Raw genomic sequence first — 19924 nt, 5'->3', positions numbered from 1 at the left:
GTATTTCTTGCCAAAAACATCATAATTTAAGCGTAACGAGCGCCATCTCTTGGATTTTGTAAAGACTTATTAACCCTTCCTCGTACTTACATATTGTATTTTTCGTGGCTAATTCAGTTGTCCCATTGAAAAGATCGATATCCGTTTATTCAATGCCACTTCGTATATTGAATGAACTCAAAAAAATTCCTAATAAAAATATTTGCATATAAAACGCGGTAATGAATATCTTTTACCGATGTAAGAACAATAGGAAATCAATTGCTTTGAAGTGATTATAGATCGCAACTGTTTCTGTATACCTCGCAAAAAATTTGATTAGGTTTTATAAATTTTCGTCATGCGTATTCTATACTTTTATTTCCATTTATTCTTCATTCTCTTTTAACTTAGATAAAGTAAACTTCTTCCAGTTATAGTACGGGATTATAGTTACTGAACTTTTGAGTATTATATAATATATATTTTCATATGTAACATGAATCTAGATATTTAAGATGCTGAAAAAATTATTATGTTAAATGAGTTTTTATTTATTAAGAATGTTTATCATTATTTTTCATGTGTTGTATCTTCATTGCATGGATTCCATCTTACTCATATTTATAATTTTAGTTGATGGTGGTCATCGAGCTATAATTTTCTCGAGACTTGGAGGTGTTCAAAAAGACATTATGACCGAAGGATTACATTTTAGAATTCCATGGTTTCATTATCCAATTATTTACGATATTCGAAGTAGACCAAGAAAAATTTCTTCACCAACAGGTTCCAAAGATTTGCAAATGGTTAATATTTCTTTGCGAGTTCTATCTCGGCCTGATGCAAGTACGCTGCCATCAATGTATCGTCAACTTGGACTTGATTATGATGAAAAGGTAAATGTAATATACATATAACACAACTATATGTTGAAAATTGAAAATTTATCGAAACCTATTTAAATAGTGATCAAATACATAACACATTGTTGAACGTTGTAAAGAGATATTTGGATCCTTGAGTAATTGAAAGATTGCTGACCGTAATGATTTAGAGTGTACCAGGTCTGAACGACTGGTTCGAGGACCCCGTGTGTGGCAAGCGTCTAACTGGATACACGTTCTCTTCTGAGCCATGAAGAGGTTATACTAACAATGCACCGAGTGGCGGAAACGTGCGTTTGACTACAACATTCTGAAAGGGGTGAAGTAACGGCGTGTACGTACTCACTCGATGAAAACATTTTTGATTTTCGAGCTCTGCTCACATTTACGCTTAGATTTATCGACTTGATGCGTTCCGATATTGAAATTATAAAAATTTCAGTACAATAATGAAATAATACTGGCTGAGCATAAGTATTTAATTCTAAACCCTAACGCTTCTTTATAAATATATGTAACTTTCGTGTCATATCTACTCAGTGCGCCAATAGCCGACATGGCTATGGCGCATGATTTAATTTTTTTATTTTTCATTTCAATTATGTATTTACATTTTTTTTTCTTGTTTTCATTTCTTCATAATTGTAACATACCAACATTTAGTACAAATATTATATATTAGAATTATATTTATAAAATAGTAATAAATATATTTATATATTACGTTTATTAAAAGCATATTTTTTATATACATTCTGTAACGGGGTGGATACCGTTTAATTAATTTATCCGCGTAATCTTATCGAAAAGCGCACGTAATTACCTATGTTAAATACGAAAATCGGGGAGCAGGAGGGAACGGGTGTCAGTCAACCAACTATCTACAAATACGAAATAAATACTTCGAAAGTACTGTTAATATCACATACGAGAACTTTTATTACCTCTTAACATTACATCGTATTCGGCCTTCGTGTTTATGTTTACATGCCGCGCGCACGACAACAACATACAGTGTCGGATCGCTCGCCGCTCTTTGTTTGCCGAGATGTTACATGCACGCTTTTTCTCGAGTCGAGGAATTAGTTATTTGGCAATTATCGCGATCGCGAAATTAAGCTGGCCAGCTTACCTTTTTTTTGCAGTCGTACGAAGAATGAAAGAAACGGTTAGCACTCTCGTTGCGGGAAAGTCTGTCTTTATTACGAGGAAGCTCGCGTTTTTAGTTTCGCCCTGGCTGGCGAAACTCCTTACACGCGCACTCTCACATTCACGCTTTTCAGGCAAGCGGAGGCACCGTTGTCGCAGCTCCGACTCGGCTCGTATCGGCACTCGGGAAAAGCTCGGGAAACGTCAAGAGTCTTGGTAGCGCAGCTCTGCGATCGGGTTCTAATCCTCGACTTTTGCCACAGGTATCGGTAGCTCATTCTACACTTTCGGCTAAGCGTGTCGATGGCTAATCCTTCACTGGTTTGTTTTCAATCGCGCGCGTTCCGCCTCGTCGCGTGCCGAATTCCCTCACTACATTTTTCGTCTACCGGTAAGTGCTGCCCCCGCAGGCAGCCATTAGGTTAGGCTATTAGCGCTAATTCGACGTTTACCGTCACAATTCCTAATAATCTTAATATAGTTACCATTTTTTCAAAAAAATTTATATAACGACGTGGTTAAAATTTTTACTATACGTACTTTCTCAATGTTATGTTGATATTTGTTCAAGCAGATACACTCATCAAGAAGCACCATAATATTCGTTGACTGAATATTTCTCGTCTATGTTACATTTAATAATTAATACTATTATAATCATTTCATACTTTTGTATAATTGATTTTCAATGAAATTATTCTTATAGTTTGTATAATTTAAAATTGGATATAATGTTCTGAGTCATAGAAAATCAGATCTCATATTATACAGTGTAACGAATGAATATTCGTTAAGATGCCTGCGTAGTATAAGCAGCGATTGAGACAGAGAATAACGAGTGCAAACGAGAGGAGACCAGCCGCAAATTCGGAAATCGGAGGAACAAAGCCACGCGGGCAGAATGGAAGGGGGAGAGCGGCAGGTGATAAAGAGGACAATATCGTTTCAACTTACAAGGGAGACTGTTGTCTGCTATTGTTGTCTTCTTCGTATGAGCTGGTGCCGGTGATTGGATTTTCGCGTCCGTCAAGTTCAACGCTCGGAACCACAAGATTATAAATGAAATTTCGGATCGTTGTTTTCCGGACGTAGCATCGAGATGGGAACTAGCGCGCTATCTCTCACACCTGTCTGAAGAAGCACCCCTGTCATAAAAAAAATGTAGGCCATCGTCTTTTTTCCCTTTTTGTGTGAGTGTGATAATCTTGGGTGAAGCGATCGTAGGTAGTCCGTTATTAGTTACGTATTAATATTTTCTTTCTCTTTCTCACTATTTGTTGTAGTCAACAAGTGCGAGAGCTTGTTCATATTAGCCTTAGTCTAAACCTCACGGCCAAGTATTTATTTTGCTATTTTCATTTGATGACTAGTCGATCCAATAAATCGACGTTGAATTTACCTTAAATCCGTGTTACATTTTTTATTAATCTAGCTAACCATCTAATAATTTCCATTCGTAGCTTCTTTTGTTAAGATCTTTTTGTTAAGATTGAATAGAAAATTAACTATGACCTCATTTTGTTCAGTTATTTAAAACACTTGTGCAAGCTCTGGGTGTGCGGCGGCGGTGTAATTCATTTAGGCTTGCGGAAACTTGTAGCTACACTTACCTTAAGTTACACTTACTTGTAGTCACCGAAATGGATAACCTCGACGAAACAGCTCAACAGGTGGGCCAATTGGTCTTAGGCCTTACTCATGATAATCTGTACAAAACCCTTGTCGACCTGTCGTCGAAGCACTACCATCACAGTTCCCGCGGCGCTTATATAACCAATGGTCTCGTTCACTCAGAGGATTGAAGACCTCAAAAAAGCCTTGTCTGCTGAAAAACAGTTTAATCGTTCGTTGTCTGCAATGTTATAATCAGTATATGCCACACAATTAACAATAACTATAGCGATTCTAAGAATCGAGCACTACATCAAGGTACCAGAGAATGACGTGAACTCGATGCAGCAGACCCAGACAGAAGAAGAGCCACTGTCGAGTAAGAGAACACAGCAGCTTGAGACGGTAAAATTTCAATATATCTTTACCATGATCTACAGTTCAAGGTTACCTGAAAGTACCCCAATCCACTCACAAAACCCACAAATTGTAAGCGGTGCCCTCAGGAGAGCGGGGAGGGAGGAGGCAACGGAGCGGCCAAGATTGTTCTGTTCAAGGGTGTAACCTCAGCCAGGATAGTCAGGGGTTGAATAACTAAGTTCTCTAGGACGACGATCAGGCGATCGACGTTTTCCTAGAAAGACTCAAAACTCAGCATATGGCTGCTGAATTGACCGAGGAAGAGATGCCACTAAGCTAACAGGACGTATTAAAGGGTTCGTCACAGACCTTGTACCTGACCAATCACGGCTGAGTGAGCTAACATTACTTCGTGCTCGATGCCATGGGAACGGCATGGCACGAGCGTGCAGAAACAACAGCGATTAAATAGAGAAGCTCAGGGCATGTACCAGGGATCGGATGAACCTGTCCATACACATTTAACCAAGCTACAAGCTATAGTCAATAAATTCCACCGTCTAATGTCATGTACAGAGATGATGGAATTTCTGTACAACAATCCCTTGCTTGAGACCAAGAACCATGTCAGGCGAAGCGACGTGGTCTCGGTAAGAGATTTGTTCAAGCTGCTCTCAGCAGCACATAACAATCTAGGTTATGACTACCTAGTTGTTGTTATGAAATAGCCTAGAAGAAATTTTAAAGTTTCTTGAGCATGGTATCTTGGACTTTCCATCAGTCGTCGAACCACTCGTCCGGTTGACGGAGAAGGCTGTTCCCTATCACAAGAGCAAGCGTTCTGGAGAACGAAATAACTTACGACCAACGCTCCGATCCTACAGCCGTCCAACGCTGACGACGACTTCGTTCACCAGTCCTCCTTCGTCTAAATCGACGCTGGTGAAATGGGGCTACGCGTAGTTATAACACGTGGTGGAGTTTGCGACTCTCAGTCTGAATAAGGTCGAGCGAAAATATTCCGTCTTGGAAGGACAGTAGCTTACCGTGATCTAGACCATCCAGAAATTCAGGCAGTACCTTGAAGGTTATCAATTCAAAATGATAACCGATTAATACTGCTTGAGATGGTTCCAGAGCATGAGGAATCTCACTAACCACCTAGCTCGATGGGTGCTTAAACTGCAGGGGTATACGTTTGATATAGAGCATCTCAAGGGATTTCTATACGCAGTACTCGTTCTATCACGTGCTTTCGAAGAGGATGAATCCACATAGAAAGCCACCGTGTAGGCAATAATGAAACCGCAGACGAATGGTTTCTCAGTCAAAAGCAAAAGGTATTCGAAGATTCTAATGCATATTCAACATTGGAGGTTCAGAGCAGAAACGTTTATACGTACTGCCCTGATTAGGGATTCTCGGAGACCTCGGACGATGAATAAGCATAGGAACTTCTAAATCCGACATACCCCTGGCTGAATACTTCCTGAAAGATATGACCTGCACCAGGATAAAGCGCTTTTACTACTGGCCGACCGTTACAGGTGACCTACAGCATTATACGTATATAAAATTCGCAGTTATGCCGCAGTGGAAGGTGGAACAGCGATCCCCCTACGGATAGATAGCGAGGCGCAGGATCGATCGGTCTTGACAGGTAGTCGCCGGAGATATTACGGGCTAATTTCCTCATATTCCAAGGAGCTATGAATATATTTTGGTATTCGTGGATCTTTCTACACGATGAATTGAGTGCACCTTTATCAGGAAATAAATCAATCCATGTGATAAAAATAAGTGTATTATTGATATAATTCCACCTTCTGAACTTCATCTACCGATTGGCGTCATGAATCATATTTACAGTCACATGTTTCTTGAATATGAAAAAGAAAGTTTCGAGTGAGCTACAAAATGTAATGTAATGCGCGACATTACTCATGGTTCTGCAGCTTTTGCTGGTATCGCATATAAGACACTTCTAAAAAAAATGGATTTGCATCAAATTTGCAGCTTTGCAGGTAAGAAGTTCGTGAAATGTTTCAGAGATTTAAAAAAGTTGTAGATTCTTGCTTCATAAATACTTGATTTTAATCATAAGATTCACATTGAAGAATTCAAAGAAAGTTACATGGACTTTCAAATTAGCGTAAATTCTAACGTTCACGCTATTTTTGTTCATATTATTAAATTCTGAGACAATAATTTACGAGGACTAGGTTATTATAGCGAACAAACGATGGAATCGGTTCATGCTAATTTCAGAAAAAAGTGGATTAAGTACAACGTTTATAATATGCATTATAACTATGATCAACAATTATTAAAAGGTGTATGTGAATGTAATAAGAGGGTCGTTTGAAAAGTCCGTGCAAAAATAAAAACTGCTTGATTTCCATCCAACGCTACTCTAGTTTGTTAATCCCTTCCAAATAATAGGATTTGTCCAAGACTGTAAAATAGGCATTCGTTTCTGCAATCTCCTAATCGTTTGAATAAAATCTTTTCCCCGCCAGCCATTTTTTCATATTACGGAACAAATAGTAGTTCGACGAAGCCAAGTCTGGAGAATAGGGGAGATGTGAAACGAGTTGGAACCCTATCTCCATCAGTTTTGCGGCCACAACTGCTGAGGCGTGAGCTGGCGCATTGCCGTGGTGGAAGAGGACTTTTTTGTGGGCCAATCGTGGACGTATTTCCAGCAATTCGGTTTTCAAACGATCCAATAACGATGAATAATATTCGCCTGTAACGGTTTTACCCTTTTCGAGATAGTCGATGAAGATTATTCCTTGCGAATCCCAAAAGACAGTCGCCATAACCTTCCCGGCTGAAGGAATTGTCTTCGCCTTTTTCGGAGCAGATTTCCCCTTGGTAACCCATTGTTTAGACTGATTCATTGTTCTTTGGTCTCAGGAGTGTAGTGATGTATCCATGTTTCATCTACAGTGATAAAACGACGCTTAAAGTTTTGTGGATTTTGCTGAAACAGCTGCAAACCATTCTTGCAACACTTCACACGATCTCGTTTTTGGTCAATCGTGAGCAATCGTGGCACCCATCTAGCGGATAGCTTTTTCATGTCCAAATGTTGGTGCAAAATATTATGTACCCGTTCGCTCGAGATGCCTACAGTACTAGCAATCTCACGCACCTTCACTCTTCTGTCAGCCATCACCATATCATGGATTTTATCAATGATTTCTGAAGTGGTAACCTTAACAGGGTGTCCAGAACGTTCAGCGTCTTTTGTGCTCATATGGCCACTCCGAAAATTTTGAAACCACTTATAAACTATTCCAGTCGAAGGTGCACAATCACCATAATGTTTATCAAGCTTCTTTTTAATCTCCTGAGGCGTTGTGCCTTTGAAAAAGTTATGTTTAATCAATACACGAAATTCTTTTTCGTCCATTTTTTTACAACCACACGATTTCTTTGATTGAAACGAATGTAAAACGCAAAGTAATTGGCCGATCTGGCTGAAACTTGGTGTGTGCTCTTCCAAGATATGCCACTAACTGAAAATAACCTTGATACGCACTAGTAGCGCCATCTCTCTGACTTTGCACGGACTTTTCAAACGACCCTCGTAGTAAGCATGTTTAAAAAACAATAATATTGCTGAAAGTTAGAAAAAGAAATAAAAAGAAGATTCTGTATACGTTGAAGCAGTGAGAGAAATTGTGTTAAAAAATCGTCGAATCACTATCAGAAAAGTTGCAAAAGATGTTGGCATATTGGTTAGCTCATGCCATGATATTCTTTCGGATATTTTAGGCTTGAGACGTGTGTCAGCGAAATTCGTTCCAAAATTGCTTAATTTTAATCAAAAGAACCGTTACATGAACATCGCTCAGGAGATGTTGAATAAAGTCAATGAAGATCATGATTTTCTCAAAAGGGTTATAACTGATGATGAATATGTTATGAATATATGGTTATGATATCGAAAACAAAGTAAGATCGTCTTAATGGAAGACCCCAGAAGAGCCTACACCCATAAAAGCACGCCAAGTTCGATCAAATGTCAAGGTTTTGTCAGTGTCTTCTGTGATTATCTCTGTGTAGTTCATCAGGAATTCTTACCACAAGGTCGTACGGTCAATAACGAGTATTGTCTTGAAGTTATGCATCGTTTGCGAGAGGCAATATACAATAAACGTCCGGAAGTTTGGATAAACAATTCGTGGATTTTGCATGACGTAATGCACCTGCTGATTCATCGTTGCTTGTGAAAGATTTTTTGGTCAAAACCAACACCACCGTTATCATGCCTTAGCCTCCATATTCAACGAATTTGGCTCCTAGTGACTTTTTTTTTCGTAAAACTTAAGAAACCTATGAAAGGACATCGATTTTCAATGATTGCGGAGACAAAAACTGCATCATTGAAAGAACTCAAGGCTATACCTCAAAATGATTATCAAAAGTGCTTCAATGATTGAAAAAAGCGCTTGCACAAGTGTATTATATTTAACGGGGATTATTTTGAAGGGGACAACATAACTTTTGACCAATAAATAAATATTTATCGAGAAAACCATAAAGTCACCGTACTTTTTGAACACCTATCGTATGTGCATTTGTATCTGTTTATAATTATTTATCCTCTCAATGACGTATTATTTTTAGCGTTGTTGTTACATTTTTGCAAAAATATACTTTTTGTTACTATTTTCATATCGGAGACCGATTAGTCTTTTGCTTGTATTATCAAAAATTAAAAAAATATAATTTCAGCTAGAATTAATTCAATAATAATAAATACAAAACTTATCCTAGACCATCAATTTGGATCCAGATATAACCGTTCCACGATAGAACAAGTAAACAGAATAGTATCAGTTGTAAAGAAATCTATAGGAAAAAACAATATTGCATCAGCATATTTCTTAAAGTCGTACAAACTTTTGATAAAGTATGGCATAAAGGTCTTTTACGTATGTTAAAAAGGTATTTCCCAAAAAATACTATGAATTACTAAAGTCATTCCTACAAAATAAAGAATTTCAATTCAAAATAAATAAAGAAATATTAAAAAGACAGATAATATAAGTAAAGTACCATATGGTAGGGAAGAACACACACACACATACATTGTACTTGTTATTCACTGCTGATCTGCCAAAATCTCCAAATATCATGACAGGAACATACGCAGACGACACAGCCATTGTCACATTAAACTCGGGAGTAAAAATAGCAACGGAAACGATACAAAATTAGATAAATAATTATCTACAAAACTGACTAAATTAATGTAAATGAAAGTAAATCAACACATAACTTTCACACTTAGGAAAGATCCTTGCCCACCTATTGAACTCAACGACAAATACATACCACAAAACAGTCATATGAAATAGTTGAGAATTCATTTAGATCAGAGGTTTAGATGGAAAGAGCTTATATTTAGAAAAAGTAAATATCTAGGACTGAATCGGAGAAAAATGTACTGGCTCATAGGAAAAAAATAAGAACTTACAATAGAAAATAAAATTCTGCTTTACAAAACGATAATGAAACTAATCTGGACTACTGGCATTCAACTATGTGGTGCCGCTTCGAACTCAAATAATTTTTTTCAAACTCAAATCCTAGAAAGATTTCAATCTAAAATATTAAGAAATATCGTATGGGCCCCATGTTTGTACCATGTGACATCATCAGGAATGATCTACAGATACCATCAATAAAAAAAAGAAATCAAAATGTTTTATGAAAAATATAACACCAAATTAAAAAACCATCCAAATAAACTTATTAGTAAACAACAAATTGATTATATGATCATACTATGTACATAGCTATCGAGACTAGAAAGTTCAATCAAATTAAGTTATATAACAATTTATCTGAAAGAATTTCTGTAATGAATGTAAACACACTTCATTTTCTTAAAACTTGAAATGATGTACTTTTGGTGATTGGTATCTAAAATATGTAAAAGTTATGGTAAACTTTATTAAATATTTTTATGTAATAAAACAAATTTCAAATACACTTAAAATTACTTCTTCGAAATTTTATCTATAAAGACCATGACTTAAACGATAAGAAATTTATGTCTTTAAAGTGTTTGTTAAATATTTGTATCATCTGAAATGATTACGTATACTGTGATGGGGAAAGCCGCTTAGTAGCTATTTCTCCGTCGTCCCTGGCCTTTTAATGTCTGCGCGCGTTATCGTTAAGCCAGGCATCGATGTAATTGCGTTAGCGCATTACTAATGCCTGGTTTATATCATTTGAGGTGACGGATTAGCAGCTTGGGCAGGATTAGAATTGCACAGCTTCTGGTATACCGTGAAGACGAAATGGCGCGCGGGAGGGGAAAGGAGAGAATATATAAGAGACCAAAGGATGAGGAACAATGATTATTATACGTGAAGATTTGGTAACCGACGGTAAGAGGAGTTGTACCTGATAATTCGACTCGGGAACTCACCGTTGGTAGCAGCACAGAGGACTTTGGTATGAATTCGATGTACACTACAGATTACTGCAAAAATTTTCGTGTTGTTTTGTTGGCCGGTGATTTGGTGAACCGAATTGTCTCCGATCTCTGAAGTATAACCGTCGGCATTTGATCTATCATCCCGACGCCTGAGCCTATTTGAAGGAAAAGTATGGCAATTGGGGCAATGGACATAGTGTGAGCTCATGTCTCTCTTTCTTTCTCTCTCTCTCTTTCCGCTCTTCAATAGTAAGCTCTGGAGCACGCATAATAGTCGTGATGTCGTGGACTCCTAACAATCGGGTACTCTACGATGTGCAGTAGTATGACCGCTGAACGACCTTTTTTTGTCCGAGTCTACCAAAAAGGCTCACCGTTGGCTGTCGTGCAGGACTACCGCTTCGCAGCGGTTGAATACCTCTCCTGGAACACCGCTTTGTACCGGAATCTGTATTGCGATTTTTTATTTTATTTTGCTTATTTGTTTATAATTTCTTTTGTTCTTTATATATATATCTTTATTATCATTGTTAATGAAGAGATGGTTTCGGGTTTTCGTAAGCTTTGTAATTTGATTTTAAGTTTCTTCTTCCCGTCTAAGTCTCTTTCATGTGCGGACGTTGCAACCTGCATGCACGGCAGTTTGTTCAGTAGTTGAAGCATTTTGCCTTCCAAATCCCCGCGTAAATAATTTGTAAATATAGTCGCGGGCGAATTTTATTATAAAACCGACTCTTCCTGTACAATACTAAGTACAGTAATGCTCAAAATTATAAGATACCCCTGATTTCGCGTTATTTTATTTAGGATTTTTAAGCTTTACAGAGCTTTGGAGGTTTGAATATTCTAGTAGTCATTCCCAAAATTTTTTTTAATCGAAATTAGTGTTTTTCTAAATATAAAAACATCGGTCCAATGTAGGTTTGATTCACTACAAAATTTTCATGCAGATTTGAATTTAAAAAGTAATATTTTTGAAACAATGAAATATCGTCGATTTCGTTGCACTTAAAAATACTCTACAAATGTTGTATCAGTATATAACGGCATGATTCTTTTTTCCTCATATTTTTTTAACTTTCAGCTTCAACTGATGAAAATTTCAAATGGTTATGTATAAAATTGCTTAAACCACATAAAAAGAACGTCTAATTTTCATATTTGAAAATCGCTAATTGTATTGCATTTGAGGCCAATTTTTTCAAATACCCCAGTCATTTTTCAATTTACTGCACACAAATTGCAGGAAAATACATTTTCTATTCGTTTTAAATCAATTGGTTTTGAAACAAAAAATATTATAGATCATCCAAAATTTTCTTTACATTTTTATAAGATTTTTGCAATCCTGTATTATAAATAGGAAACGTCATTTTCAATTAAATTTATTATAGACGAACATAGAATAAAATATGTCATACTTATCTAAATTTTTTATCGAACGAAATAAGCAAGCTATGTAACAATATCAGATATGTTGTTATAAGAATGACCTCACTTTTGCCGAATGATGAAGCACGACGTGATCTATAAGGATCTGAAGGTAGCATTCTATGACGTTTTCTCGTTATAATACCCAAGGATTGCAAAAATCTTATAAAAGTGTAAAGGAAACTTTGAAATATCTATAATATTTTTGTTTCAAAAGGAATTGGTTTAAAACACATTGAAAATATATTTTCCTGCCATTTGTGTGCAGTAAATTTAAAAATGACTGGGGTATTTGAAAACAATTGGCCTTAAATGCGCTAAAATTAGCGATTTTCAAATATGAACATTTAACGTTATTTTTATGTGGTTTGAACAAATTTATACATAGCTATTTGAAATTTTTATCAGTTGAAGCTGAAAGTTGAAAAAATATGAGAAAGAAAGAATCATGCCGTCATATACTGATACAACATTTGAAGAGTGTTTTAATTGCAACGAAATAGACGATATTTCATTGTTTCAAAAAATATTACATTTTAAATTGAAATCTGCATGAACATTTTGTAGTGAATCAAACCTACATCGGATCGAGGTTTTTTTGTTTAGAAAAACACCAATTTTGATTAAAAAAAATATTGGGAATGACTACTGGAATATTCAAACCTCCAAGGCAATGTAAAGCTTAAAAATCCTAAATAAAATAAAGCGAAATCAGGGGTGCCTTATAATTTGGAGCACTACTGTATCCCTGCTTCTTCTGTTTGTGGGATAGTAGAGATCAAATAACGGAATGAACTAGGAGAGGAGAAATGGAAACAGGCTCCAAAAGTATTATTCACAAATTTCTGGTTGAGTCCACAAATATCCTCTTGCCTCCGCTTCACATAAAACTTGGTCTTATGAAACAGTTTGTCAAAGCTCTAAACAAAAATGGTGGTTGTTTCGCATACTTGGGAACGAAATTTCCGGGAATGAGCGATGCGAAGTTAAAAGAAGGAATCTTCGACGGATCACAAATGCGAACCTTATTTGCAGATCAGTACTTCGTGTCGAGAATGAATAATACCGAGAAAAAAGCATGTATCAGCTTTAAAGCTGTAGCACCAAACTTCCTGGGAAATCAAAAAAATGATCAGTATCAGATTCTAGGTAATGAACTGCTAGAGCAAATACTAGAAATTGGGTTATTTGATGAATTTGAAATTACATTTCCTGCGTTCTCAACTGGACTATTTTCCCGCAAATCTCGGAGACTACAGTGAAGAACAAGGTGAACGATTTGATCAGGATATACAGGAATGGAACGTACGAGGTCTGTTTAAAAAGTATTGCGAATTTTGTATGTTTTCAAAAATTATTTATTTATTCATGAGTATCTATTTTATCTCCTTCAAAGTAATCCTCGTCGGATTTAATGCACTTGTGCCAACGTTTTTCCCAATCCTCGAAGTACTTAAAAACAATCATTTTTTGTGATCTTGTTCTGCTCCTCCTTCAATGTCATCTTTATCTCCTCAATCGTGGCGTAGCGTCAACCTTTCATGGGCTTCTTCAGTTTTGGGAACAGGAAAAAGTCACAGGGGGCCAGGTCTGGAGAATACCATTACTGTGTTGTTTTTGGCCAAATATTCGCGCAGAAACAATGATGTATGAGCAGGTGCGTTATCATGGTGCAAAAGCCAGTTTTTGTTCTTCCACAAATCCGAACGTTTCTGGCAGATTGCTTCTCGAAAATTGCGCATCACTTGCAGGTAATATTCCTTATTGACCGTACTACCCTGTGGCAAGAACTCATGAACAAAACCTTCACATTCGACGGAACTTGGCGCGCTTTTGTCGGTCTTGGCTCATGCGGCAGTTTGCATTGGGATGATTGAGCTTTGGTTTCCATATCATAACCGTAAACCCATGATTCATCACCAATTATGATCCTTTAGAACACATTTGGGTCGTCACAGACCGAGTCCAATATCTCCTGAGCAATGTTAACGCGATGCTAGTTTTGGTCGAAATTGAGCAGTTTTGGCACGAATTTCGCGGTGACCCGACTCATGCCCAAATCATTGGTTAAAATCGAATGGCATGAGCCAATCGATATGTTTAGATCCTCAAAAACTTTTCTAACGGTAATTCGACGATTGGCCAATACTATTTTCTTCACTTTATCAATGTTTTCAACTGTTGTTGAAATGTGAACGATTCAATCGTACATTGAAAAATGCTATGTGGATAAAATTTAGTCTACGCGGCAATTACAAATAGGTAGATATACTACCAAAGCTCACTGCTTCTTACAGCTATCGTAAACACAGAACAATTTGTATGAATCCTATTCAAGCGACAACAGTGAATCAAGCTTAAGCATTACGCAATTTTGCTCAAGAATGTATAAGAAGGCCAAAGTTCAAAGTTGACGATAAAGTGAGAGTGAGTAATGCGAAGCAAATGTTTGAAAAAGGATATACACCGAATGGGTCTACGGAAATATTTACTATTGTATCATCAAATCCAACTATTCATCACTTGAAAGATTATCAAAATCAGCCCATTCATGATGGTTTTTACGAGCAGGAATTACAAAAAACGAAACATCCTGATATATTGTAACGGACAGTTTTGATTATTTAAAAATTTATTGACTAATAAATTAATTATTAAATTAATTTAAACTACTCAGAAAGCCAACGACTACTCTCCGTACTCCGGATTGCATAAGCGTCAAAAATTAGAAAATTATTAACAATACTAAAATAATTTTATTTTTATTTTTTTCATATGCTGTAACACGATGAGCACCAGCATTACTAATAATTAATAAAAACTAATACTTTCGACCATTCCTCGAATTATCACTGCCTTATTTACGCAGAAAATGAATAAATTCAACAACATGAAATTTTGCTGAAATGCAAAGAAAATAATTATTGCATAATATAAGCGAAAATAAAAATTACATAATATTCGAAATATAAATCGAAATATTTCCTAGCTAATTTATTTATATGTAAGCGTATGCTACGCTAGCCACGTCCATTTGTATAGTCTAATGTAAACGAATTAGAAAGAGATAGCTTAATAAATTAGACAAGGAGGGCGCATCGCATTTACTTTGACGAGGCCTAGTGAGAGATAGACTCATAGCCAAATCATATAAGATAAGGACAGCGCTAATTAATAAAATCTCGCTACTTCGAATCGATACTGCTAAGATCTACGGCGAGAAGAAAATGATAAGAGAGGGAAGGTCGAGAGTGTGCCGATGGCTTTTAGATAGGCTGGATGTCTGGTTCCAGCTATCAATTTTCTGAGCTTTTATAATTAATTTATTGTTGCAATTTTGTGAATTAAAATTAAAGTGTTGGCATTATAGTTCGCTCGTGCTCATTGTAATTCATTTTTACAAATTGTAAAACAATTATCCAGGAACTATTGGGCTGTCAGAATAATTTTCAAATTTAATAATTGCCTGTGGAATTGCCGGGACATTTATAGAAAATTATATTTAATTACTGGAAGCCCTCGAAGACTGAAATTCTATTATAAACTCGGAATTACACCTCCATCACCCTAGAGTGAGTATCGCAAGATTTGTAATTCAGTCAGTGATGGATGATAACTCGCGCGAAGCGAGTTTGTCCCGTGCGAAGGCCTTTCAACAGCCGAGCGGCGTTTGACTCGGGCGGCAATCAGGCTCTCGGGCACCTCGTCCCTTATACGAATACTGCTAACTATAGTGTTTTATTGCTATGTCCAAACGGAATTCTCGTGAGCGAAATCTTAATCGTAAAATATAATTATAACATAATGGAACGTCACGTAACAATCAGCCTTAATTTTAAGCAATTCCTCTCACTATTTAGCGGAAGGTATTGCGTGCCGGTTCTCAATTGAATTTCATTGTTAACGTAAAAGCAATGTGGAGTACTGATTAGCGCTCGCGCAACTCTAGTATTAATTTTATTATTTATTCAAAATTATCAATTTCTTTGTAATTGCTCATCAGGGTATTATAAACAACTTCGCAACTTAATTATTGTAATTAATTTTAAGTGCCGAGCCAACACACTCATACAACACACTACACTTCACATAATTTTTATTTTGTAAATTCCACACTAACAATTACACGTTTTGAATTGGTCAATAAAAGACTCAACTTTTATATTAAAATTTATCAGGCGTGTAAACATCATAGTTTCCTACTCTTCACCTTCCTTTCCTGTGTTTACCCTACTGAGCGTGACATAATCCCCGCGAAAGACAATAGACTAAGGAAAGTTGAAGAAAACAAGTTAATCCGACTATTTGCCATCGGAGTAACCGCGACCTTGAATACGCTCATCTCTCTATGCTTCGAAGCCGGCCTTGGCTATAATATTTTGCGTCCGCCAAATTTAATATCTATAATTAAATCATTTGATCTGAATAGATAGAATAGGGGTCTAGGTAATTCTAGTAATATTGACACCTAGACATAGAAGTGCCTGGCGCCCTTGTTTCTCACTTATTTCTTCTTAGTTTCTCAAATAAACTGCCAGTACCAAGGTGACCTGTTAATCGGCAGAAACCACCGTGTTACAATATATCTGATTGAAAAAATTATTAAAAGGCGTGATAATCGAGTGTTTGTGAAATGGTTAGGATTCGCGTAGTTAGATAGATAAAAGTGAACTGTAGAAAAAAGAAAGTTAGTCTAAACTTATATTTGTAGATTTAAGCATAAGTAAATAAACATTTGATGTGAAAATATGATTGGAGTATTTATTTATTAATATTAATGTGTCTGCGCGCTACTAAGTCTATACAGTTTCCTCCTTGATAATTTATAAATAAATTAAGTTTATTGGCATGTTGGATGACAGAAACAGTTGAAATTTGTCGTCAATCTTAACAATTATTTTGTCACCAAATCTTATTGCAACTGGCTTTACTTTGGTGATCATATATTTGTATCCTTTCGTCAATTTACTAACTTTTTTGGTGGTCTTAAATTCGCCACGTGCAATAACATTTAGTTGAGTAAAATCCATCTGTAAAAGAAACAAATTAGTAATAACGACTCAACTTGTAGAGAGAAAGAAATGTCTTGTAGAATATATTGTATTTACCTCAAAGGTGAAATAATTTTTTTCTTTCAATCACTAAACTTTGAAATTTTAGCGACAAATCTAGCTTCTAGTAACTTTCATTTCCTTGATATAATTTAACTTAGAATTATAACGAGCGGCCAGACCCTCGTTATGTCTCTCTCTCCCCATACATAATTATAATTATTCTTATATATATAATTGTCTTATAATTATCCCACATGTATGGCAGCCAAAGGTAAGTCAGAGAGAGCGCTAATAGAGGGCGAGCTAGAGAGAGAGAATTCGGGAGGCCGGCGCGACGCGTGCGAGTAGGAGAGTAGGGCAGAGGCGTGCGATAAGTCTCGCTCTTGTACCGGCGACTTCGAAGCACGTGGACGTGTGACGAGCGGCTATACTCGTGCTTGCGATCTTTTGTTATCCGACTTTTCGCGACTAACTTTTGTGACTGACATTTCGGTTGCCTGCGAATACGCGAGTGCCCGCTCGGTGTAAAGTATCGGTGCCGAGATTGCCCTTAGTGCCTTCGGTGGGCTAGTTCCTGCGACCACGCGTGCGAGCCTTTAAGGCCGCCCGCTTCTTGACTGCACCCGAGCTGCACACTGCGCGTCATCGCGAGCCACGTGCGAGGCTGAGGACATCGCCTGCAGGGCTAACGCCGAGATATTATTGTAAGTACCTTCTCGAATACATGTCTCTCTCGCTAGCTTTTCGCCACTCTCTCTCCCGCTTACGCTGCGTATTAATTTTGTATTACTCTCCGTAGTAAACTCGATGTTATTCGTATATCTGTTTTCTTCTTTTGCGCTTCCTTTTTACCTATCGTAAGCAATCCCGTTCCGTCCGGCTTTCGCGCCTGAATTTCGTGATCGCTCCAAAGCGCCCATAGGAATGCACGACGCTTTCCGCGGGCCAAGGTAACAGACGCTGCACCACGACGTTCCTGTTGCTGTTGGGCTAGGCTTTGCGCAGCCTATTACGAGGCCCACACCGAGCTGTTTTAATCCCCTCGTAATTTATATAACGAGTGAACCGCGCCGGGTCAAAACCCCGTTATAGAATGTAATCAGAAGACTGTTGGTGCTCACTGGTTGCTACTGCTGCTGCTATTGTCGAAGACTTTTTCTCGACGAGAATGAGATTCGCAGTCCGTGGTTGCGATTGGTGTAACGTTTCTCCTGTCCTATTCTCTGCTCCCTTCTCCAAGTTCGTCGGCGACTCGTTAGCGGTTACCAATGCTGGAGTCACGGCAGCGGGCGGCGGCGGTGACTGGAGCAGCAGCTGGGGGCTCAACCGAGACAATTCCTAATGCTTCTATCACCTCTCTTTCCACCAATGGAATACCGTAGTGACCTCTAGGAAGCGTATCGGTGGTACTAGGAAGAAAGAACCCGTTTGTCATCATGCGCACTGAGCGTGACCTTTGTCTGTCTCTCGCTGTATAACTCATGATGGTGAGATCTGATGATCTCTTGCTCTCGGCTTAAAGTCGCATTCTCACGAAGACTTTTACATAGTCGTCAAATACGATCGTAGCTTTCTATACGGAACTCTTTAGTCCTTTCGTCTTTTTTATTGGATTTCTATTCTGAAATCTAATGCTATACATTTTACTCCCGAGTCCGACAAACGACAACATGATTTCACCGTTGTTCTCATCTTTTATCGGTCCAACTACTTTATTTAATAAGAATTGGCTCTTGGAATATTGAACTGATTTTGTTCGTCAAAGTCTGAGGTATCGAATTCATGAATATCTCAACGCATGACGTCATATATGTCGGTATTAGTGATCTCATACACCAGACTATCCGTGTCAGTGTATAACAATTTGCAAAGTTCACCCATAGCACTAGCCATATAGTCATAGTGGAAGCGATACACCAGAGTTTTCGACAAGTCAAGGACAGCAAGACCGATGTATACTATATGGGTTTTTTCACTGTTATTTCCGCTTGCAAGAGTTGAATCACCACTGACTCATCGTCAAAAATATCTCTACTATAAAAATTTGGCCGAACTATAAGAGCTTCAGCACCATATCGCCCCTCCCACTTGCTCATCAATTTCTCATCGATGCATTTTTTTTTATTTTCTATTGTCTTCCCATACACGGCATTGTTAAAGAGTTTAAATAGCATTTTTTTAAACTCATTTTTCGCCTGTTTACGCATGTCGCTGTTCATTTCAATATATTTCTTCAACCACGCACTCTGATCAAATTTCAAAGCATGATGGATTTTCTTGAGACGTAAACCGTGCTTTATTACTTGCTTCAATGCTCTATAGTGGATCATGTAACGTTCTTTATCAGCCAGACAGGTCATAAGTTTTTTCTGTTTGGATTCAGGAGCAGACAGAATGGAAGATCTTTATGTGCGTCGTGAATTTTCACCGGAACTCTAAGACAATTTCGAGTATGTATCCAAAGGGCGAGTAATCGGGAACATTGAAAGAAAAGTTCGTGTCAATGTTGCACCATTCAAAACAGCCTTGTGGAAGAAGTTCAGTCATACTCCACCCGTAGAGATTATTTATGTCGTAATACATAAGGTATTTGTCATCTTTTTGTGAATAATAATCAGTCCCCATGTACGGATTGTTGGCGACGGCATACCTGTTGCAGTACTGGCTGATCCCCCTACGAATAATGCGTTCGATAAATATGAGTATATCGAAATCCGTCAGAAGCTCCATTTTTATGCCTGTATATTTTAACATAGCATCCCAACTTAATCCAGGTTTTGTATAATAGTGAGCAGGATCCAAACGATACGTAATTCGGCATTTGTTTTTAAAGTTTTCAAATACTTCAGCTAATAAGAGAACATCAGTCTTGAGATATAGATCCGAATAGCTGACGAGATTGGTGACACTGACCGTTCTCCAAACCTCTTCCACGTGAGTGTACTCCTTGTCGTTGATATGCGAATCATAAAGACTGCTGCAAAAGTCTT

General features: G+C 37.4%; 1 protein-coding gene across 2 annotated transcripts in view; it reads left to right on the top strand.

The window, feature by feature from the left end:
- Positions 1 to 19924, top strand: part of LOC131666594 (prohibitin-2) — a 314863-nt gene that overhangs the window by 79775 nt on the left and 215164 nt on the right. For both annotated transcript variants that reach the window (XM_058939413.1, XM_058939403.1), the window contains exon 2: positions 616 to 878. In XM_058939413.1, coding sequence (XP_058795396.1) covers positions 616 to 878 — 263 coding nt within the window. The remainder of the gene's footprint in view (positions 1 to 615; positions 879 to 19924) is intronic.

Source organism: Phymastichus coffea, unplaced genomic scaffold, assembly GCF_024137745.1.
Source record: "Phymastichus coffea isolate CEN01 unplaced genomic scaffold, Cenicafe_Pcof_1.1 PCOF00004, whole genome shotgun sequence".
In the NCBI taxonomy this organism is placed as follows: Eukaryota; Metazoa; Arthropoda; class Insecta; order Hymenoptera; family Eulophidae; genus Phymastichus; species Phymastichus coffea.
The sequence above is the reverse complement of the archived record's forward strand: the minus strand, read 5'-3'. Positions and strand labels throughout refer to the sequence as shown.